The sequence below is a fragment of the Aquarana catesbeiana genome, linkage group LG02 (genome assembly GCF_042186555.1).
Source record: "Aquarana catesbeiana isolate 2022-GZ linkage group LG02, ASM4218655v1, whole genome shotgun sequence".
NCBI classification, from domain to species: domain Eukaryota; kingdom Metazoa; phylum Chordata; class Amphibia; order Anura; family Ranidae; genus Aquarana; species Aquarana catesbeiana.
This window is the reverse complement of record NC_133325.1, coordinates 286,854,538-286,878,424: the sequence shown is the minus strand read 5'-3', so window position 1 is coordinate 286,878,424 and position 23,887 is coordinate 286,854,538. Positions and strand designations below refer to the sequence as shown.

The 23,887-nt window shown below is 43.6% G+C and overlaps 1 protein-coding gene across 3 annotated transcripts in view; it reads left to right on the top strand.

The window, feature by feature from the left end:
• Nucleotides 1-23,410, top strand: part of LIG4 (DNA ligase 4) — a 34,251-nt gene extending 10,841 nt beyond the window's left edge. For all 3 annotated transcript variants that reach the window (XM_073614477.1, XM_073614476.1, XM_073614478.1), the window contains exons 2-3: nucleotides 16,990-17,070; nucleotides 20,350-23,410. In XM_073614477.1, coding sequence (XP_073470578.1) covers nucleotides 20,358-23,093 — 2,736 coding nt within the window. In that variant the 5' untranslated portion in view covers nucleotides 16,990-17,070; nucleotides 20,350-20,357 and the 3' untranslated portion in view covers nucleotides 23,094-23,410. The remainder of the gene's footprint in view (nucleotides 1-16,989; nucleotides 17,071-20,349) is intronic.
• Nucleotides 23,411-23,887: the final 477 nt, after the last annotated feature.

Here is a 23,887-nt window from a genome sequence, read left to right as displayed (position 1 = left end):
TCAGGTAGATAGGCATCTTTTTTACAAAGAACATACACTGCAACATAGGAGGCTTTATAACAGAGGGGATTGTGTGTAGTTTATAAAGGTATTTCAGCAGCAGGAGGGTGGGGGAGTCAGGATTGGTAAGAGCTCACAGGCGGGGGGGGAGGAGTACAGGAGAGCTGCAGATGACAGAGGCATGTAAACTGACCATGGTGTCAGGGCTCAGCAGCCTTGATAAACCATTGTCAGTTTACAGAGGGGAGGACATAGCCAGTCATTTCAGGTGATAGAGAAGGCCAAATGACGCAGTATAACATGCTTTAACCGCTTGACATTTGCGCTATAGCCGAATGACGGCCACAGCGCTGACCTGAATTTCCAGGAGGCCGTCATATGATGGCCTCTCCTGTGCACACGCCCTGCAGGGTGCATGCGGAGCACGCTGTGATCAGCGAGTCACTGAGACTCGGGTGATCACCGATCCAAGTAAGGGGCCGGTCCCGGCCCCGGCCCCTTACCATGTGATCAGCTGTCAGCCAATGACAGCTGACCACATGATCAAAACAAAAGCTCTGTGATAATTTTTTTTTTTTCTCCTCACGCTGACAGCATGAGGAGAAAAAAAAGCCGATCACCGGCTTATCTGAAAGGGACATCGGTCCCGAAGAGGAAGAGGCAATTCTGCCTCATATGTGCCACCAGTACCCCCTGCCAGTGCAATCTGCCATTGCCACCTGACAGTGCCCACCAGTGCCACCTATCAATGCCCACAAGTGCCACGTATCAATGCCCACCAGTGCTGCCTATCTAACTGATCAGTGCCCAATATTGCCACCTATTGGTGCCCATTAGTGCCACCCGATTAGTGCCGCCTCATCAGCGTTCATCAATAAAGGAGAAAATTACCTTTTTTAAAATTTTATAAAAAAATATAAAAATTTTTTTTTTTTTTTTTTTAAATTAGGTCTTTTTACATTTATTTAACAAAAAATAAAAACCGCAAAGTTGATCAAATACCACCAAAAGAAAGCTCTATTTGTGGGGAAAAAAATTATAAAAATTTCATTTGGGTACAGTGCTGTATGACCGTGCAATTGTCATTCAAAGTGCGTCAACGCTGAAAGCTGAAAATTGGTCTGGATAGGAGGGGGGTTTAAGTGCCCAGTAAGCAAGTGGTTAAATAAACAGGCTCCATTTTTTATGTTATTTTTTCTTTTTTAGGGTAACAAACGCTTTAAAGCTGAGCTCCACCCAAAAGGGGAAGTTCTACTTTGAGACTTCTTCCCTTCCTCCTCTGACTAACGTGGCATGTAATTTTGGATGGGGGGGAGCGAGTACCAAATTTTGACAGGTCTGCTTGGAAGTTCTCCTTCCCTCCTTCCTCCCCGAAGTCTCCTGGGACACATCACAGGTCCCAGAAGACCATGGGACCATTCACAAAGCACAGCATGCGCAGTGGACAGCTGGATGTGAAAGCTGGCTGCCCACAGTTAGGATGCTGGCACCGGAAACCCAGAGGCTAGTAAGCAACAACACATGAATAAGAATAAAAGTGAGACTGTTTTTAAGAAAGATTTTTTTTTTCTATCACCCCTTAGCACAAAGTGTGCAGTCAAAGGACACACCCAGTTAGGTGGCCCATAAAGAATTAATAAAGAAAATATTAATGGCTAAACACACAGGTCTTTTTTTTTCTTTTTCATACAACCCCAATGCCAAAAAAGTTAGGACACTGTTTTATTAAATTTGCAAATCATTGCATTGTGTTTTTATGTAGATTTTACACAGGTTGTACATCACGGGACACTGAGTGGACACTGGCAAAAAAAAAAATTATTACTATTACCAACTACTTTCTCAGTGCTCAGAAGTATGGTGCCCAGACCGTGCACTGGATGATACAAGGGCGGCCTGTAAAGGTTCAGCACTGGACCCTGAGAATGGGACCCTGTGCAATTATATATTGCCTGGTGGACCAGTAGGGTGCTATATAGGTCCAGGGTAGTGGTCCGATGTGGGGGGAATAGCGTCCCTTAGTGGCAGAGCCCACTGTGATAGATGAAGTGGAGAGTGCCCTGGATTCGTCTGTGCTGATGAACCCCCCCCCCGAGTAGGAAAAGGTTTTTTTGTGTGGCCATAGTTATGTTTTTCACAAGAAGATGGTTGCTTCAGGATTACAATCGTGCTTAAAAGCATAATGTTTGGAAAGACTGTGCTTGGGGAAACCCCTCTTTATGTTTGCTACATGTTCACACAGTCTAGTCTGCAACATACCTATAGTACGCCCTATGTACTGAAGCCCACAGGGGCACCAATGTATATGACATTCTTGGTCGAGCACCTAGTAAAAGGTTTAATAGGAAATGTTTCTTGGGTCGAGGTGGACTGGAACGACTCAATTCTCCTACTCTTGTTAGCATTTAATTTACAAATTGGACATTTCCTACAAGGGAAGAAGCCTCCCATGTTCTGAAACAAAGACAGCTGCTTAGGAGGGTCCACGACATTAGGGGCTACCTGTAATTTTAGCGGAGGAACTCCTCTATACACCACCCGTGGTTTATCAGGTAGATTTGATCCTAAAACTCTATCACCCTACGGAACCCTCCAATGCCTCTGCATAATTTTTTTGATTTCATAGTGTTGATTTGAGTAGGTGGTAACAAATAAAAATTTGAAACCATCATCATGACTCCTAGATTTGGGAATTAATAAATCATCCCTTTTTTTTTCTCCAGTGCAGATTTGAAGGCTTCTTCCAACTCATTAGCATCATAGCCTTTTTCTGAGAATCTTTCCTTGAGTATGGAGGCTTCTTGTACTAAATCATACTGACTTGTGCAATTCCTCCTCAACCTCAGAAATTGACTTCTAGGAATTTGATTTTAGCCAGACTTTATGATGGCAACTACTAACATCAACATAACCATTTTGGTTGGTTTCCTTAAAATAAGTCGATGTGGTCACTACACCATCGAAGATCCTGATCCTCAGATCCAGGAAGTGTATCTCCGACTTACTAGATTCATGTATGAGGGAAATACCTCTTTCGTTAACATTCAACCCGGCCATAAAGATGTTGAGGGATTCAAAATTGCCATCCCATAGGAGGAGGATGTTGTCTATATATCTTTCCCAGAAAACCAGTTCAGATCTGGATTCCTGATAGACGACATCCTCCTCCCATTTGGCCATGAAGAGGTTGGCCATACTGGGGGCAAATTTAGCCCCCATGGCCACACCTCTATTCTGCACATAGTAAGAACCGTCGTACCAGAAATAATTGTGTTCCATGGCATAATAAAAGTTTCCAAATACAACCCCTCTGTTTGTCACGAATGGTGTCTGACTTCAAAAAGTTCTCCACTGCTTCTCTACCATGTTGGTGCGAGATCACCGTGTATAGTGAAGAAACATCTGCAGTGACAAGAATGTAGCTTTCTTGCCATTCCACAAGCTTAAGGGCATTAATAACCTGTGTGGAGTCCCTCAAATAAGATGGAGTATTAATCACCAAAGGTTGCAAGAAATGATCTACGTAGTTGCCCACCCTGGAATTAACTGAATCGATGCCACAAACGATTGGCCTTCCAGGGGGGCAAACAGGATCCTTGTGTACCTTAGGCAGGTAATAAATTACCGGAACCCTAGGTGCCACTGGTATTGAAAATGCTTTCTCCTTTTTTGAACTAATCCTCTTTTTGTATCCCTCGTCCACCAATTCTATTGAGGGTAAGAGTCTTATTAGGTGCTGGTGGCAGCTGTTCTATCCATTATTTCTTGATTCTTGTGGTGGACTTTAGATCGTTTAACAGCTTATCATTGGTGAACTTTATTTCTAAATTAGCGCTACACCTTTTTATTCATTTTCATTGTACCCAGCAATATAGTGCTAGCTGCTATCTTTTTTAATTTTAGGCACAACAGATTTGTATGTTTTAACTGTCAATCTCTGCCTAATTTTGTATTCCTCAAAAAATCCTTTGAGGATTCTAGGTCTCATGACTGCATCCATTCCTGGAGTTCAGTGGGCCCAGTTTCATATGTCCCCCTCCAAAACTTCATGCTGTCAGTTTGGAATGTCCAGTTTCTATCAACTGTAGCTCCACAGGTAGTAAACAGCCAGTCAAACGGTGGTTAAGACTAGAGCATTTGTCAAGAGGTCATCTCTGGTCGCAGCAAAATTCAGGAATTATCACCACGGATGCAAGCTTTTGGGGGTGGGGAACCCACATTAATGATCGGCCAGCTTAGGTAGCATGGACGATTCAATGCGCCAACAACCCATCTAACGTAAGGGAGCTGAGGGCAGTCCTAGAAGCCCTGGTCGAGTTCAGTCCAGCCTTAAGGGAAAAACACGTGCAAGTATTCTCATATAATATAACCACTGTAAGTTATATCAACAAACACAGAGGTGCAAGAGTGGCAAGTCTAATGGAGATTGTAGTCAATCTTTTAAAATGGGTGGAAGAAAATCTAACATCTCTATCAGCTGTACATCTGAAAGGGGAGCTGAACACCCTAGCTGATTGTCGGAGCAGAAGAAAGCATGGAGTCTAAATCAGACTATTTTCGTTCAGATTTCGGGAAATGGGGGAAGCCTCTGATCCATCTATTCGATACAGGAGGAAAACGCAAAGGTGGAAAGCTTCTTTTTCCTATGGAAGGACCCGTTCAATAGGGGCTTGGATGCCCTATCTCAGTCTTGGGTAGAAGAGCTGGTATGTGCATTCCCTCTCTTATTCAGAAGGTAATCAGGAAGATAAAATATTCCATTGCAAAAGTAATTCTGATCGCTCCCTACTTACCCAAGAGGGCGCGGTTCATGGTGTTTCTTAAACTGAGTGTGACAGACCCCTAGAGATTACCCTGCATGCCAGACCTCATCCATCAAAAATTGGTGATGCACCCTGCGGTGGACCAGCTATCACTGACGGTCTGGCTTCTGAAGGGGAATTTCTGAAGCAAAAAGGATTGTCACAGAAAGTGATTGAAACCATCCACAGCAGCAAGAAAGCTTCTACTAACATCTAAAGTGTGTAAAATAATCTATAGTTGGCGTAAAACTAATGGTAGGATGACGGGGCCGATAATACCTGCAGCATTAGACTTTCTGCAAAATGGGGCAGATCTAAGTCTGGCTCTCAAAACACTAAAAGTCCATGTGGCTGCTCTTTCAAAGTTTTCTAGAACTACCTTTGGTAGAAGAACCTTTAGTCAAAAGGTTCTTAATAGCAATGGTGTCAAAAGAAAACCCAGTAACTATGCATTCACGACATGGGATCTGTTCAACAAAGATATTAAACCTGAAAACGTTTCTCTTGGTGGCTCTTGTCAGCAAGTTCCAGGCTCTGTCGATTGCAGAACCTTGTTGCGTTATCCTTCAAGACAAGATGGAGATCCAGCTCTCTTAGGCTGGGTTCACGCTGCATTCACATGCTGCTTACAGCATGGGGATTTAGGTTACATAGTTACATAGTAGGTGAGGTTGAAAAAAGACACAAGTCCATCAAGTCCAACCTATGTGTGTGATTATGTGTCAGTATTACATTATATATCCCTGTATGTTGCGGTCATTCAGGTACTTATCTAATAGTTTCTTGAAGCTATCAATGCTCCCCTCTGAGACCACCGCCTGTGGAAGGGAATTCCACATCCTTGCCGCTCTTACAGTAAAGAACCCTCTACGTAGTTTAATGTTAAACCTCTTTTCTTCTAATTTTAATGAGTGGCCACGAGTCTTGTTAAACTCTCTTCTGCGAAAAAGTTTTATCCCTATTGTGTGGTCACCAGTACGGTATTTGTATATTGAAATCATATCCCCTCTCAAGCGTCTCTTCTCCAGAGAGAATAAGTTCAGTGCTTGCAACCTTTCCTCATAACTAAGATCCTCCAGACCCTTTATTAGCTTTGTTGCCCTTTGTTGCGTCCCTGTTCTCCATTTCAGGGACAACTCAGTCCTGAATTTCTCCTGTGCAGTTCGCTCCGCAGCCTCCACGGAGATGTGTGAACTGGCTCCATTAAGAGCTGGTCACAATCTCCTGTCATGCAAACCCGCATCCAGTTGGCATAAGTGTGAACCCAGCCTTACCCAAAGTGGCATCAGATTTTCATTGGTCTGAGGAAATTATAATCCCTTCATTTTGTGGTGATCCGAGAAACCCGAAAGAGAAGGATTCAATAAAGTGGACATAAGGTGTCGGTTTACATTGAGAAACACTTAAGATTGGAGATCCACCCCTAGTTTGTTTGTGCTAGTCTCATGGCCTAACAAAGGCAAGAGAGCCTCAAAAAATACTATTGCGTGATGGATGAAGTCAACAATCACAAATGCATATCGGGCATCTTCATTGGCTTCACAGTTGAAAATCAAGGCTCATTCCACCAAAGCTGTGGCTATGTCATGGGCTAAAAGGGCTAGCATCTGTCCACTCCAGATCTGCAAAGTCGCAACCAGGTTCAGCTTCCTAACCTTCATAAAACGTTACCATTTGGACCTGGTTTCTAGTCAGGAACAGGCCTTCAGAAGGAAGGTGCTGCAAACTATGGTTGCGCCCTAATCGGGTAGTTATATTTTGTCCACTCTCGTAAGCCATCCTGGAAGATGACTTGGGTAAACAGAGTTATTACCTGTTAACTCACTTTCCAGGAATCTTCCAGGACCAATCCATTTCCCACCCTATTTTTTGTTATGGGGTAGATGTTGTTTTATTATTCTGTATATGATGCTATGACTGAGGATAGAGTTGCTGTTACATGCTTTTTAGAATGTGGATCATGTGTTTCCTGTGCTGGGTGATAGGAGCCTCTCTTGTAGGTTGTTCTGGAAGATTTATGGAAAGTGAGTTAATGGGTAATAACTTTTCTCATCTGGGACTCTTGTCCATGCACATGCGCATAACACTTTGGATGTGGTTTGTGTTATCAAGAGTTCCCTGAAGTCGACTGCTATATTTCTTCAGTCGGATTCCCTTTTTTGTGCTTCTGGAAAACCCAAGAAGGGGGTCATATCTTTAGTTTCTTGTTGAGTTAGTTTTGGTGATGGCTCTTTTAACCCAAAATGTGGGTATTTCTTGAGCTTTTTAATATTTGACTTTGGTAGCTCAAGTTTTTGTAAACTGCTATCTGGTCTTCTGTTGATATTTTTACCTAGTGGATGTTAGAGTTGCTAAAGATGCTACCTTTGATGTGTTTTGGAGCGTCCGTTCAGGTCCGCCTAAAAAACTGACAGGTGGACCTGAACGATCCGCCTATGTGAAAGGGGCCTTATAGGTTACCTGTTTAGAGTTACAGGGGAGGTCTAGCGCTAGAATTACTGCCGCTGTAATGGTTTGTGGCGATCCCTCACATGTGTGGTGCGAATACCGTTTACATATGCCTACACGACTTACGTATGCGTTCGCTTCAGTACGCGAGCACGGAGACATGGGAGTGCTTTAAAAAAAAAAAAAAAAGAATTCTTATTGATTTTACTTTTTATTTTTACACCGTCCCTTTTTTTTTTTTTTTTCTCCTTTTTTTTTAATTACTTTTATTCCGATTACAGGGGATGTAAACATCCCTTGTAATAGAAAAAAGCATGACAGGTTCTCTTTATGGAGAGATCTGGGGTCAAAAAGAAAAGAAAAAATAATTTATTTCCAGCCTGGACTGGAAGTGACATTGTGATGTCGCTCTGGTCCTTCAAGGCCATAGAGGCGATCAAAGAGGATCTACTCCTTGATCGGCTATAGGAGCAGCCACTCGCACCTTGGGAACGTTTCTCGAGCGAACAGACAAAAGGGGTAAGCCTGAGAGACACTGGCGAGCAGCAGGAGGGGGGTCGTCCCCTCTTGCCGCTTCTGAAAGCGCTCCAGCGGCTCATGAGCCGCTCTGAGCACTTTCACGAGAAAGGAAGGAGCCAGCTGTGAAAAAACGATACCGGGGTTATGGCTGATATCTTCATATCATGCGCAGCTCAGTGTGCATCCTACAGGGGATTGCGAACAGGTAAGTAGATTTATTTATGTGCAGAGAAGGTATAGCATGTCTCTTCTACAATAAAAAGCCTGCCTGTTTTTCACTTTTTGCTTTTAGCTCTACTTCACAACGAGAAGTGGTACACTATTATAAACCTTTCATATAAACCTTTTTATTGTCACATTATGGTTTTAAAAAGCCATTCTAAAGGAAACAAACCGTGACGAAAATTTTGGATTTTTGGTTACCTGTGTAATCCTTTCCTTGGAGCGCATCATGGGACACAGAGAATCTTTATATTCATTAATACGGATGTCCCAAAGCACTAAATATGAGGGAAGGGCAACACAGCAAAAAGCCAACAGGGCCTAACAAACTAAACCAAACAGGTTAAACACTGACTCTCCCGCTGAGCTGGCGAACTCCACTGAAATGGATTCGCCTTGTGTGGAAGGGGCCTAAATGTGTTTAAAGCGTCGCCTTTGGAGATTTTTAAGTATCGTAATTTGTCACCATTCCATGTCCTTGCGTAATTTTTAAGCGTTACATGTTGGGTATCTATTTACAGTACTTGCTGTAACATCATCTTTAACATTATACAAAAAAATTGGAGTATATATTTTGTTTTTTTCATTTATTAAAGTGTGTTTTTTCCCAAAAAATTGCATTTGCAAAACGGGTGTGCAAATACTGTGTGACACAAAAATTGCAACGATCACCATTTTATTTCCTAGGGTCTCTGCTAAAAAAAAGAAAAAGAAAAAAAGTGTAATGTTTGGGGGTAATTTTCTTGCAAAAAAAGAGCCTGGTCCTCAAGTGGGCAGTCTAGAGTGTGTCATTGGAATGCACATTGCTCGTGTTTCACTGCTGATGTGGGGTACTAGTAGTATAACCGCTGCAAAGTAAGCGCTCACCCTCTCTTAGTATTAGCTACCCTCTAAAACCCTTACCCCATTTTAAAGTGATTGCAAAGTCTCTTTTTTTTTAATAATAAACCTGTTATACTTAACTGCTCTGTGCAGTGGATTTGCAAAGGGCAGCCTGGATCCTCCTCTTCTCGGGTCCCTCTTCGCTGCTCCTGGGCCCTCCCTCCTGTTTAGTGCCTCCACAGCAAGCAGCTTGCTAGGATGCAGCAGCCCAGCTCAGGTGCCCCTATATGTCCAATCAGACATGGAGCTGCAGTTCGGCCCCTCGCCCTTTCTCTACTTTTTTTTTTTTTTAATTATTTATTTATATTAGAAAACCGGATCACCGGGACACACAACAAAAGTACGGCTTCAGTCAACATAGGTACATACAGAAATATATAAAAAAATACAAAATACAGGGGGTCCCCGGGTTACAAACAAGTTAGGGACTATAGGTTTGTTCTTAAGTCGAATCTGTTTGTAAGTCGGAACAGGTACATTTTTTAAGTGTAGCTCCAGCCAAAAAAACTATTTTTAAGCTTTTTGGATAGCATAGGGAAGGGTTAACACCCCTGTGACATTTGTTTTGCTGTCTGTGCCCCTGTTCAGAAGATTTCACCTCACTTTCTGTCCCAATGACAATTGGATTTTGAAAATTTTGGGTTGTTGTGGAAACAAGCCTTGGTGATAAAGCATCAGTGGAGGTACCTTTTCCCCAAAATAGCTCTTACAGGAGAGAATTTCCCTTCCTAGGGGTAGATTTCCTCTCACTTCCTGTTGTCTGCCTCCGTTTGTAAGTAGGAGTCGTTTGTAAGTCGGATGTTTGTAACTAGGGGACCCCCTGTAACGTACACTGACAGAAATGAAAGATATGACATCTCTTTTCCATAATTTGGGAGGCATACAAACAGATTACAGGGTCAATAACGTGCAGATTAAATTACTACCTAGTTTCTGACCTGTTTTCCATGTAGTGGCATAAACCTATGAAACCATCTATCCAGTAATTTCTGTTAGTCTTCTGTCAGTCAGTGTGTCTTGCCTGTGTCTTCAGCACCGCGGTGTAACTTAATCCCGGGTCAAGCGGCTTCCTATTTATTTTATTATTACAGGATGAAGGACTAAGAAAGAGAAAGAGTCACTAGTGTGACGAAAAATAGGTGGAAAAAGTGAAATGGAAAAGGACAAGGTTAGAAGGGAGGGGAGGTGGGGAAAGAGGGGGGGGGGGGGTTGCACGTTTGGGAGGAGGGAGGAAGGGTGGGTTGGGGAATCGGATAGTGAATGGTAAGTATGTGTGTTTGCCTGTATCTACTCGCAGTTAAACCTGGGAACTGAGTGTATATTAAACTCCTCTACCTTGGAGTGCCTGGCCTTCTTCTGAGTACTTGAACATATTCCACAACTGCCAAGTTTTGGAGTATATTTCCTGTCTATTTTGGCTTGTGAGAATTAAGTCCTCCATCTGATTTATTTCCTCTACTTTTTGGAACCAGAGAGCTATGGTTGGCGGTTGGGTGGATTTCCAAAGGATTGGGATGCAAGTTTTCGCCGCATCCAGTAAGTGTCTTACCACCGATTTCTTGTATACCCGTGCTGGGGTGTCATTGGCGTGTAACAGGAAGTACGCTGGGTCATCTGGTACAACACGGTCTGTGAATCTCTGCGTTAATTGGCGGACTTCTCTCCAGAAGTTCTGGATCCCAGGGCAGGACCAGAAAATATGGAGGAGTGTGCCCCTTCCCTCCTGGCATCTCCAAAAGACATCCGGTGTCGAGGGGTATATTCTGTTAAGCAGAGCCGGTGTTCTGTACCAGTGAGTAAGGATTTTAAAATTTGTTTCTTGAATTTTGGTGCATAGAGAGGATTTGTGGGTGAACTGTAGGATGTGTTGAGTTTTGTTAGTGGTGAATTGGCAATTTAGGTCTTTTTCCCATTTGGAGAGGCCCTGTGGTTTATAATCTCCTGTTGGAGTGATTAACATGCCATAAGTTAGAGAAAGTGTGTGTAGCAAGGGTTCCGTTCCCGAGCATAGGTCTTCCAAGGGCGTGAGGGTTTGATCGGTAACATTGGGTGGTGGCATACTGCTGAGGAAATGGTGGAGCTGTAGCGATCGCAGAAAATCTAGACGGAACTGTCCTTCAGGGTCGGAGAGCTCCGTGATAGTCCTCCACCTCCCCCCAACACTGAAATGCAAGGCTTGGTATAACCCAATTTCCCTTAACTCTCGAAATCTTCCCTCCTCTAATCCTGGTTCGAATAAAGGGTTCCCTAAAATGGGCTTGAGTGGTGAGTTACGGGTAAAGAGGGGGGACGAGTCTATCAGATGTGCACAGACCCGTGCTGTGTTGCCTATTAACGGGTGGCGTTTGAGGTCTGTAGGGAGTGTCGTGTAACACCATGGGATCCTGTGTATAGGGAATGCGCTTTGTGCCTGTTCAAGTTGTGTCCATAGTTTGGTGGTTGTATGTCTGCACCAGTCGATAAGCCTACTCAGATGTGTGGCTCTATAGTAGGATTGGAGTTCAGGCATTGCCAATCCTCCGTATCGTTTGGGCAGTGAGAGGATCTTCCTGTGTAGTCGTGGTTTTTTCCCTGCCCAAAGGAATTTAATAAATATTGCTCGTATTTGGTTGAAGTAGTCAGCGGGTATGTGTATTGGAATAGTCTGCAGAAGGTACAAAAATTTGGGTAGAATTGTCATCTTGAGAATGTTGCAACGCCCAAACCAGGAATGGAGACCTCCATTCCATTTATCTAACATTTGTTGGACTTTTTTTAATAGGGGTGGGAAGTTAAGCTTAAACAAATGGGAGAATGTCGGGGGTATGTGCGTGCCTAAATACTTCAGTGCTGTAGTGGTCCATTTCAAGTGGAAACTATTTTGGAGTTGTGTGAGATGTGGTTGTGGGATTCCCAGGCCCATCGCTTCGGACTTACTAAAGTTAATTTTCAGATTAGCTAGCTGGCCATAGATGTGGAATTCTTTCATAAGGTTGGGGAGAGAAATGGTTGGGTTCGTGAGGGAGAACATCAGGTCGTCAGCGTATGCTGATACCTTGAATTGCTTTTTATTTACTTCTATTCCTGTGATGTCCGGGTTCAATCTAATGTGGCAAAGGAATGGTTCCAGGGATAGTGCGAAAAGCAGTGGTGACAGGGGGCAACCTTGACGGGTCCCATTAGTAATTGGGAAGGCTTCGGATAGTACGCCGTTCGCTCTTACTCTGGCCGATGGGCCTGTGTAAACTGCTGAGATCCAGTGTAGCATTTTGTCACCTAGTCCTATGTGTTTCAGCGTTGCAAACATAAACCTCCAGCTGACCCGATCGAAAGCCTTCTCGGCGTCCGTTCCTAGTAAGATGCATGGGGATTTGGTGTTGTTAGCTATATGAAGAAGGTTGAGGACCTTGATCGTGTTGTCCCTAGCTTCCCTAGTTGGGACGAAACCTACTTGGTCTAGGTGAATTAGTGAGGTGAGATGTTGTTGCAACCTGATGGAGATGATCTTCGTGAAAAGTTTTAGGTCCGAATTTAACAGAGAGATCGGGCGGTAAGAGCCGCAATGGCTTGGATCTTTTCCCTCTTTAGGTATAACGGAGATTTGTGCTTGTAGTGTGGATTTGTGAAACTTTCCCTCAGAGCCTAAGTTGTTATAGAGTCTAACCAGGTGTTGTCCTAGGGATGGGAGAAAGGACTTGTAATAGGGTATGGTAAGCCCATCCGGTCCTGGAGCTTTACCCGATTTAGAATTCTTTAAGGCGAGTTGTAGTTCGCTTAGCGTGATAGGGTCTTCTAGTATGGATTTTGCGTCATCCGGGAGGGTCGGCATCAGAGAGGATGATATGTACTCTGTCATTTTTTCGGGGGTAGCTTGTGTCTCTTTTAGATTGTATAGGGATGAATAGAAGGAGCTAAACTCCTGCACAATCTGTTGTGGTAAAGAGGCTTTCTGGCCTGTAGGAGATATAATATGGGGTATGTATGAAGCTATTTTCTGCTCTCTTAGTGATTGGGCTAACAGTCGTCCACATTTGTTACCTGATTCGTAATGTTTTCTTTTGCTGATTTGTATCGCCGCTTTCGCTTTATAGCGCAGTAGGTCGGTGATCTGTGTACGGGTCGTGTCTAACTCTATTTCCAGTTGTTTAGTGGGTGTCTGTTTATGTCGTACTTCTAGTGTTTCTAATTTTTTAAGTAAAGTGTTCAATTGTGCGATTCTTTGTCGTTTAAGTCGTGAGCCGTGTTTGATGAGTATTCCTCTGACTACGGCCTTGTGTGCCTCCCACACTAGTCCTATGTCACAGTCGGGGGTAGAATTAGAGGTGAAATAATGTCCTATCTCTCTAGTTATCTCAGCCAGAACTTCTGGGTCTTTCAATAAACCCTCGTTCAGTCTCCAAGGTGGTTTCTGTGTCGACCTCATGTCTCGGAGGACATATCGCAATGTAATTGGGGCATGGTCAGACCCTGTGATTGAGCCTATTGTGGTCTCTCTAATCGCTTGTAAATCTCTGTGGGGGATCAGAAAGTAATCGATTCTGGAGTACGTCTGATGTGGTTTGGAAAAGAAAGTGAAATCCTTTTCCCCTGGGTGGAGCAGGCGCCAAGCATCGATCAGTTGTGAATTGTGTAACGTTGTAACGATACGTTTACGAAGATCTCTCGAGGTCGAGGAGGATCCAGTGGAGGTATCCTCCGTAGGGTTGAGGGGAACATTAAGGTCTCCTCCCAGGATCAGGTGTCCGTCTGAGAATTGTGATAGTAGGTCCAGGTGACGTTTAAGGAATCTGTCTTGTTGTGTGTTGGGGACATACAGGTTAGCTAGAGTTACTTTTGTGTCCCCTATCTTCCCCTTTACGAAGAGGAATCTACCCTCTCTATCATACTTTACCTCCGTAAGTGTCCATGGTATTTTAGATGAGATTAGGATAGAGACCCCTCTGGACTTAGCCTCTGTGTACCTGGAGTGGTATACCTCTGGAAAAAATCGGTTCTGTAGTGTTGGTAGAGCACCCTCCTTGAAGTGGGTCTCCTGCAGAAAAACAATGTCTGCACCCATGCGTCTCATGTCATTGGTTAGCATGCGTCTTTTCTCAGGCGTGTTGAGGCCCTTTACGTTAAGGGAAATTATGTTTATGGAGGTGATGGTTGTAGATGGTGGATTTACTGGTGATTAAAGATTGAGTCCCAGGGAGGGGGAAAGGAATTGAGGGGGGGGGAAGGGCTAGCAAGGGATGGGTAGGGAGGGTAAAGAGCAGGTCAAGTAAAGAAGATAGCTGAACTCAAGAGAGAGTAAATAAGAAAACAAAGAGGCTGTCACTAGATAGTGCAGCTTGGTGCAGTTACTAAATTAGCCAATAAGGCTATTACGCTCCCCGGACAAATTACCGGGAATGGAGCGCTATCCTATGTGGGACAGTGGAAAGACAGGGCCAGGGCCCCCCAACCTCTCCCTCCACCCCCGGCCAACTATGATTTCAATGCGTGTATACTTAGTGTCATTAGCATTAACATAACAGGCTAAGAAGTTGTAGCACTCTAGACACATTAGCATTCTACCTGCTACCTTTAAAGAACGTGGTATAGCCATAGGTACAAAAAGGAAAAAAACTGATATAAGGGTGGGGCTCTCCTACCTAGAGCCCAACGAACACAATTGTGTAAACATAATAACTCGGCAAGTGCAATAACGTATAGTCCTATTTTCCTCCCTAACCAGTGACATATAATGTGGTTGAGCCGCATGGAATATACTAAGAGCACGAGTAAACTGTATAGTAAGGAGAGCATTCAACCTAGGTTCAACAGTTTCAAATACAGGATGAGACCCCAGGGTTATTAGTGTTCAATCCCGCACAAGGCCTTAACGAAGTGGTCAAGCATTTTCCGTGGTCAAAAACCCCCTTTTACTGGCTAACCTTGTGGTGGGTCCCCTCCTCCCCCCATGGCCCAAGTGACAGATCTTTGAAACCGGCCTGTGCCCTGGCAGTATGACAAATAACAGCAACTGCAGTAAGAGTCCGAGTCATCGCAACATGTGTGGCTTCTGTCACCTCAGTAGTTCCATGGAACACCTGTATCCAACCGTGAGGTGTCTGAAGGTGAGTATCGGTGCAGGTCCATCTCCTGACGTTCCCATGTGACTCAACATCCTGCATCCGTCCAGTTCGCATGATTCCGAACAGCTCACATAAAGTCCGTTCAGGTATGCAGGGGAGGACCAAATACGGTGGGCAGGAGAGGACAGGCACCGTGCAACAGAACAAGCAAGTCTAGGTGTGGCTTAAATCATGGAAAGGGGCACATGCCATCAGACACTAGGCCTCCGTCTTCCCTCCAGAGTGACAAGGGACCTTCCAGGCCTCGTCACCGACCATCACCGAGCCCGGTGTATTTCTTGAGGCCGGAGGGAGGGGGGGGAGGTTAGGTAGGGGGAGATTAGGGTAAGGTATGTCCAAATCTCTCTCTCTCTTAGCGGCAGGGGTGACCAAACAACTGATCCCTGTGTGTGGGGGCTAAGTTCCCTGCGGTCTGTCCTGGATTGAGTAAGGCTGGATATGGGGAGGGGTGGCCATAGGCCTACTCACGCGGTTCTCCCTCTGATGCCGTCCTGCGTCTCCTTCAGTTTCTTTGGTGGCGAGGAGGGAGGGGTCCGTGCTGTCTCAGGGGTCCCGATCGTCCTTGTGGACGAGACAGGAACTGGAGCCAGTCAGGTACTTGGATCGGTTCTGCATCCATGAATCTGAAGAGCGCTGGTAAGTCTGCGGTTTTTTGAAGGGAGAAAGATTCTGTGTCTTTGCGGAACGTTACTGACAGCGGGTATCCCCATCTGTATGACAGACCTTTTTGCAAGGCAAGTTCCAGTAGAGGACGGAGGAGGGCTCTGCATCTCAGTGTGGCCCTCGATAAGTCTGGGAGTATTCTGGCCTGCTTGCCTCTCACTTCCACTTCACCATATTCCCAGGCACGGCGGAGGATAGTCTCCTTTTGAGTGTAGCGGTGCAGTCTGCAAACCACATCCCGCGGTCTGCTCGGGTCTTCAGACCTGGGCCCAAGGGCTCTATGCACTCTGTCCAATTTGATGGTGAGTTCAGGGTTGTCCAGTACTGTACGGAATATGTCTTTGACCGTCTCTCCTAGGTTCTCCGCAGTTGTTTCTTCTGGAATCCCCCGGAGCCGCAGGTTGTTCCTGCGACTCCGGTCCTCGATGTCTTCCAGGTGTAGCTGCAGAAGATGGCGGAGTCACGATGATGATCCCTTTCCCGCTCGAGCGCTGCGACTCTCCCTTCCAAGGAGGACACCGATGTTTCCCCTGTGGTCATTCGTTCAGCCAGAGTAGCCTCCTCGCCCCTTACTTCTTGTATATCCCTCCGGTGTGTCTCTTCCAGCTTGAGTATAAGCGCCTCAATGTCGGAGCGGGTGGGAAGGGCCTGAAGCAGGGCTTGAATGTCCTGCTCGAGCATGATGGGCTCCGGAGATCGTGGGGATGCCATTGTGCCCTTCGTAGAGCCTCCGTTATCTTCCGGGGAGTTGTTAACAGCGTCCCGGAGACAGGGTACTGCTGGGGGATGTCCGCTCTGACTGGAAGTCTTTCGCTGATCACCTCGTGGTAGGCCTCGCGGCGCCGCTACGGTGGCTCCCGGAGATGTGCCTTGTAATTGCTGAAAATAGTGGCGGATCTCTCCTGGGCTTCTTCCAACGGGTGTACCCCGGGTTGATGCTCTTGTCCTATGCCGTTTAGTAGGTAGCATGCCTTTAGTGAAGTGTATTTAGCCAGGGTTTTCGGGACAGGCCGGGAGCTCAGGAGAAAAGCAGCCTCACTCAGCCATGTCCAGGCCACGCCCCTTTCTCTACTTTTTATCTTAATGCATAGCGTGCATTGAGATAAAAAAAAAAACGTATTCCTTTACAACACCTTTTAAACCTCTACTGTTATATCCTAAGGAAAGTGGGAATGATGGCCATAAGATACACTGCTTAGCTGAGCTATGTGAATAATGATTTAGGTTCCCCTCTTGGTATGGGGTAAATCTTACACAAATATAGTTACATAGTGACATAGTAGGTGAGGATGAAAAAAGACACAAGTCCATCAAGTCCAACCTATATAAATATTTTGACTTTGTTTTCTTTCCAGGTTCTTGTGCCTGTCCTTTTAACACTAGAGATCCCCAGACGTTAACCAGCCACTACTACAGAAGAATCTCTCCCCGATCAGGTTTGTCTCATCCATGTTTTTTTTTTTTTTTTTTAGCATTAGGAAAGCCGTAAAATAGAAGGGCAAAGCTGTTTTGTACCAAATGTAACAAAATCACTGTGAAAATATGTATATATGCAGTATTTGTGTATATATAAATGTGTGTGCAAAGATAGATCTTTACACATAAAATGCCAGTTTAGGGTGGCTTTGAGTGTGATGCTCCACTGTGCCTTTAAAGGCAAGGTTGTACTGAAAACAATACAGGTACTCCCTATTTACCCGTTGCTGAAATACCCGAAAGCAACGTTTTGGCTTTGTTTCTGGTAAGCAAAACAACAGATTTGCTATAATGCTTAGCAGTTCAGCAGTAGACACTATTTAGGTACAGGATTGCCTTGGCACACTCACATACCAGAAAATGCTCTGCTATTTTGTAGGAGGAATTCCAGAACCCACATTTTTAGGTTACTGTTTCATGTAGCTGACTTACCTATAGGCCATTTAAATGACCTTAAAAGCCTGGCTGAAAAATTCCCACATTGTTTTGTTTCACACTGGATAATTAATTGGGCAAGAAATCGGTTGTCCACTGGCTGTCAGCAACACATTAGCAATTGCGCTCCCTTGTTCAAATGCCATGTTTGCACAGTGTGCTCTCTCTTCCCTTATCCCTACAATGCTGAGGTCAGCTGCTGTAACAGGAGAAAGAGCACACTACATATGTGCAGCATGTGAACATGGGAGTGTAATTTCTCCTGTGGTGTTGGGGGCGAGTGACCAGTGGGTTTCTTCTTTTGCCAATTATTCAGGATGGGACAATGCAAACAATGTTGGAGTTATTTAGCCAGGCTTCAGAGGTGACCTAAACGGCCTACAGGCAGGGCTGCCATCAGGGAGGGACAGCTGATACAACTGTAAGGGGCCCAAACGTCTGGAGGTGTCCGACCAGGCCAGGAGAAAGCAGGAGCGGGTGAAGGGGAGCCATGTTGTGCAGTACAGAAAAGATCTCGGCAGCTTGTGCTGCTCTGTGTCATTGAGCTCAGACATCGAAGCTCCCCTCCCCTCATGTGAGCTGCCTCTACTGTGTTATGTAGTGTTATTAGCTGCTGCTCGTCTATGTCTCAGCAACATGTCAGCTTTGTGGAAACAAGCTGGGACTAGGTAGGAAGATCTCCTCCTTTAAAAGTAGGGGCTATTAAGAAAAGGGAGGCTGGGAGGAGAGGGGCTGTTTGTGTACAGGGAGGGGCCAGAGCTTTGTGTGTTTACAGATGTGTATATGTGGGGGGCTGACATATATACAGGAGAAGCGGACATATGTACAGGTGTGAGGGGGCTGTCATATATACAGGGTTGAGGGGGGGTGCTGACATATATACAGGAATGTGGGGGGGCTGACATATATACAGGATTCAGGGGGGGATGATATATATACAGGATTGAGGGGGGCTGACATATATACAGGTGTGGGAGGAGCTTATATATACACACACACACACAGGCGTGATGAGGGGGAGCCGAGTGCGTACAGGTGTGAGGGGGACTAAGTGCGGATTCAGTGAGATGGCCCGTGGGGGCCCAGGCCTGAAGCTGTCTAAGGGGCCCAAAAATTTCTGATTGCTGCCCTGCCTATTATCTATTTAAATCCCTTGTATGTATAGCATTTTTTGCTCAAAAGGAAAACTTAGCCTGTCATGGTAACCACTGTGACCAGAACTGAACGTAAGGGACATTTTTAAAGATGTCACTGGTTCCATTGATAATGATCTAAAATACTGTATATGCCGATGTATAAGATGACTTTTTAACCTTAAAAACATCCCCCAAGAATTAGGGGGTTGTCTTATACGTGGAGTATAAAATGTGAACCTTAAGAGAACGTCCCTAATCTGTCAGCCCGCTGGATGTGCAGTAATACTGTATTTAGCTTTGGCTACATACAGTATACTGCGCTGGGCCAATCACGGTGAGCAATGTATTCTATTAATGAATACAAAGACTGCTCAGATTGGCTGAGTCAGAGAGGCTGGCTGATGATGTTACAACCTCTGACTCAGCTAATCCAAGCAGGCTTTGTATTCATTAATAGAATACATCGCTTGCCGTGATTGGCTCAGCTTGATATACTGTATGTAGCCGAAGCTACATACAGTATTACTACACATCCAACGGGCTCCACCAGCAAGAAGAAGGAAATATGAAGCAAATTTAAAGCTGAAAGTTGTAAACTTTCCCAAGGAACATAATAACTGGGTTGCTGCAAGACAGTATGGAGTAACAGAAAAGATGGTTCGAGAATGGAAAGCAAAACAAGATGCATTCAAGAGTATGCCAAGGAGTAAATGTGCATTAAGAAGAGGCACCCCACATTGGCCAGAACTCAAAAATCATGTAGCAGACATGGTGCATGAGCATCGTCAAAATGGTTATGTAGGGGGTAGTCTTACACGGCGAGTATAGCTAAAAACCTATGTTTAAACTGGAAAATTAGGGGGTCGTCTTATATGCCCAGTTGCCTTATATGCTGGCATATACAGTAGTTTTCTGTTTACTTTGGAGAGACCTCCTCTTGTGTTGTTTTTTGAGATAGGAAGTGAAGAAGAAAAATCCCCAGTAGAAAACACACAGAAATAAGTTTGTAAGGGTTTTAACTATTCCCTATTCTATCCAAAACTAAAACTAAAAGTTTTGAATTCAGATATACTTTAAAGTGGAGGTCCACCCTGAAAAAAAAATTGCATAAAAAAAAAAACCTAAAAAAATGGAGGAAAAAAAAATAAAATAAAATTTCACTTACGTGAAATGGCTGTTGCTAGGCAGTCTTCCTAATCTGCCTCTTCCTACGCCGCGGTGATCTTCAGTCTTCTCCTTCCCGCATTGTCTTCTGGGGAATGGGGCGCGGTGTGTTATGGGAACTGTGTGTGTCCCACAACACATCGCGTTCCATTCACAAAGCGCTGCGCGACTCGCGCATGCGCAGTACGAAACGGGCAGTGAAGCCGTAAGGCTCCACTGCCTGTTTCTCTTAGTAAGGATGGCGGTGCCGGGACCCGAGAGCCAAGGTACGGGTCGGCCTCGGGCGGCCGACATCGCGGGCACCCAGGACAGGTGAGTGTGCTTATTTAAAGTCAGCAGCTACAGTGTTTGTAGCTGCTGACTTTAATTTTTTTTTTTTTCCCGGCCGGAATCCCGCTTTAAAATGATCATGTTCCATTATTAAATTTAAATTTTATATATGTGTGTTTTGCTGGAAACTCAATTTCAGACAAATATTTCTGGCTGATTTCTTTTAATTTACAGAATTCCTGATGTCTGCATCTAGCTCCTCAAGTTCTTTGGTCAAGGGCACTGTAGCATCGGAAGTCCCATTTGCTGATCTTTGCCGTACTTTGGAAAAAGTTCAGGGGACGAAGAACCGAGCTGATAAAGTAAATATTTTAAAGCAGTTTGTTGACTCATGGAGGAAATTTCATGATGCTCTACATAAAAATAACCCCAAGACAACAGACTCTTTCTATCCAGCAATGCGACTTATCCTGCCACAGTTGGAAAGGGAGAGAATGGCATATGGAATCAAAGAGACTATGCTTGCCAAACTATATATCAAAGTTCTGGGCTTGCCCAAAGAAGGTAAAGATGCTTTGAAACTTTTAAATTATAGAACTCCTACTGGCTCCAGTTCTGACACTGGAGATTTTGCTGCGATTGCTTACTTTGTTCTTAAATCACGGTGTCGAAAAGATGGGAACTTGACCATACAAGATGTCAATGATCAGTTGGATGCAATAGCAAGCAACAATGCAGCTAGAAAGAAAGAACTAATAGAGAAAAGCCTTCTGAATGTGATTGCTAATACTACTGCCCTGGAACAGAAGTGGCTTATAAGAATGATTATTAAAGACATGAAACTTGGCTTTAGCCAACAAACTGTGTTTTCCATCTTTCACCGTGATGCTGCAGAACTTCACAATGTCACCACAGATCTTGAGAAAGTGTGTGTTCAATTACATGACCCCAGTGTATGTCTAAGTGATGTGTCCATCTCTATATTTTCTGCTTTCAAACCCATGCTTGCTGCTATTGCCAATATTCAACGAATAGAAAAACAGATGAACCACCAGAGTTTTTACATTGAAACTAAGCTTGATGGGGAGAGAATGCAGTTGCACAAAGATGGTGACGTGTACAAATACTTTTCCCGAAATGGATTTGATTACACTCAACAGTTTGGTGGGTCTCCCCTTGAAGGTTCCTTAACACCATTTATTCATAACGTATTTTGTAGGGATTTACAGAACTGCATTTTGGACGGAGAGATGATGGCTTACAATCCAAATACAAAGGCATTTATGCAAAAAGGGAACAAATTTGATATAAAGAGAATGGTAGATGATTCTGATCTCCAAACTTGTTACTGTGTGTTTGATATCTTGATGTTTAATAACCAGAAATTAGCTCATGAAACACTGAGAAAAAGGTATGATATCCTTCATGAAATATTCACTCCAATTACTGGGAGAATTCACATTGTTCAGAAAAAAGAAGCTACCACCAGAAAAGAGGTTGTGGATGCACTAAATGAAGCCATTGATAATCGTGAAGAAGGTATAATGGTAAAAGATCCTATGTCCATTTATAAACCAGATAAACGTGGGGAGGGGTGGCTGAAGATCAAACCAGAATATGTTAATGGACTAATGGATGAGTTAGATCTTCTAATTGTTGGAGGTTACTGGGGCAAGGGCCAGCGAGGTGGCATGATGTCTCATTTCTTATGTGCTGTAGCTGAAACCCCAGTACCTGGAGACAAGCCATCTGTTTTTCATTCTGTGTGTCGCATAGGCTCTGGCTACACCATGAAAGAGTTATATGACCTTGGTATAAAGTTGGCTCCACACTGGAAGGTTTACCGCAAGAGAGATCCTCCTTCTGATATTCTGTGTGGAATTGAGAAGCCTGAGGTTTATATCCAACCTTGTAACTCTGTCATTATTCAGGTAAAGGCTGCTGAAATTGTTCCCAGTGATATGTACAAAACTAACTGTACTCTCCGTTTTCCTCGAATTGAGAAGATCAGAGAGGACAAGGATTGGTATGACTGTATGACTGTTGATGACTTGGAACAATTTCGAGAAAAGGCTTCTGGAAAATTGGCTTCAAAGCACTTAGATGTAAATGATGAACCTCAGGAGAAAAAGCGGAAAAAAGCCCCTAAAATTAGGAAGGTTATAGGAGTGGTTTCACATCTAAAGGCACCAGATTTGTCTAACATCACAAAACAGTCCAATATGTTTGAAGACGTTGAATTTTGCGTAATGAGCGGAACAGAAGAACATTCAAAGGCTGACCTTGAGAGCATGATCGCTGCATGCGATGGCATAGTTGTGCAAAATCCTGGGCAAGACACCTATTGTATCATTGCTGGAGCTATAAACATTCGAGTAAAGAACATAATTTCATCAGATAAGCATGATGTTGTTAGAGCAGCCTGGCTTCTTGAGTGTTTTGAAAGCAAGGAGATTGTCCCTTGGCAGCCTCAGCATATGATTCATATGTGTCCATCCACCAAAGAGCACTTTGCCTCTGAATATGACTGCTACGGTGACAGCTATATCACAGATACTAATGAGAGCGAGCTGAAGGACCTGTTTAGCAGAATGCCTGACACCAAGGAAAAAATTCCTCTAGACATGATTGCTGACCTAGAACAACGTTATTCATGGGAGGAGACTTTCCACAGTATATTTCGCCAATGTGTTGCATACATAGACATGTTTACAACTATTAATGATCCAGACACTAAAATTCCAACTTCTAGTTTAAATATAACTGCATTACAGCTGCGATTTCATGGAGCCAAAGTGGTGAATTGCCTTCAAGAAGGAGTTTCTCATGTAATTGTAGGTGATGACAAGTCTCGATTAACAGAGATAAAAATTCAGAGGAGAACATTTCAAAGAAAATTTAAAATTGTTTCAGCTTCATGGGTTTTGGATTCACTAAAATTGGGGAAATTCCAGATGGAACAAAATTATTTATTGTAAAGCAATGTAATGTTTTTTTAAAAAAATGAAGATGTTTTAATAGTGTATTTGTTCAAAATATTTTATCATAATTCTATTTTAATAGTTTTTAGACATTTGGATTTAGGGTGAACGTATTTTTTGTCTATTATGCATTTATTCTTGCACACATTTTATATGTGTGCTTGTTTTAATTAACTTTCTTTGTATCTTAGCCTTGAAGGAGCAAAAATCTGTTTATGCCTTTAAAATATCTACATTTAATTGTATTTTGTGTTTACCTTTTAACTCCTGTTTTAGAATTATCAAATAAAAAATATTTTTTTTTTTATTATGAATGATGGTGACACATAGCGTTGTGGGTTCTCTTTACTTGCCTGTCTTGTTTGTGGGATCGCTAATGGATGTGTGTTTGTATATATATGTGTGTGTGTGTGTATGTGTATATATGTATATATATATATATATATATATATATATATATATAAACACCCTCTTTTTATCTGAGTCTTCACACTTGCCATTCTGTCATAAACAGTATAAAATTAAGTAAAGCATATGAGTTAAATACCATCACTTCCAAAAGTCAAAGAATTACGTTTAATAAATTAAATCAAATGTGTCCCTGCACCACGTGTCTTAGTTATCGTGGATACTCTTCCTCACCACCATGCAAGATGCTGTAACATTCTGTGTAAAATAATTTGATAATAATGCACACTCACCAAAAAGTGTTTACCCCTTTAAGCAAGAAAGAAGGTCAATATACGCTTTTTGTAACCCAAGGCACTGTGGAATCCACTGTATTCCAGGCA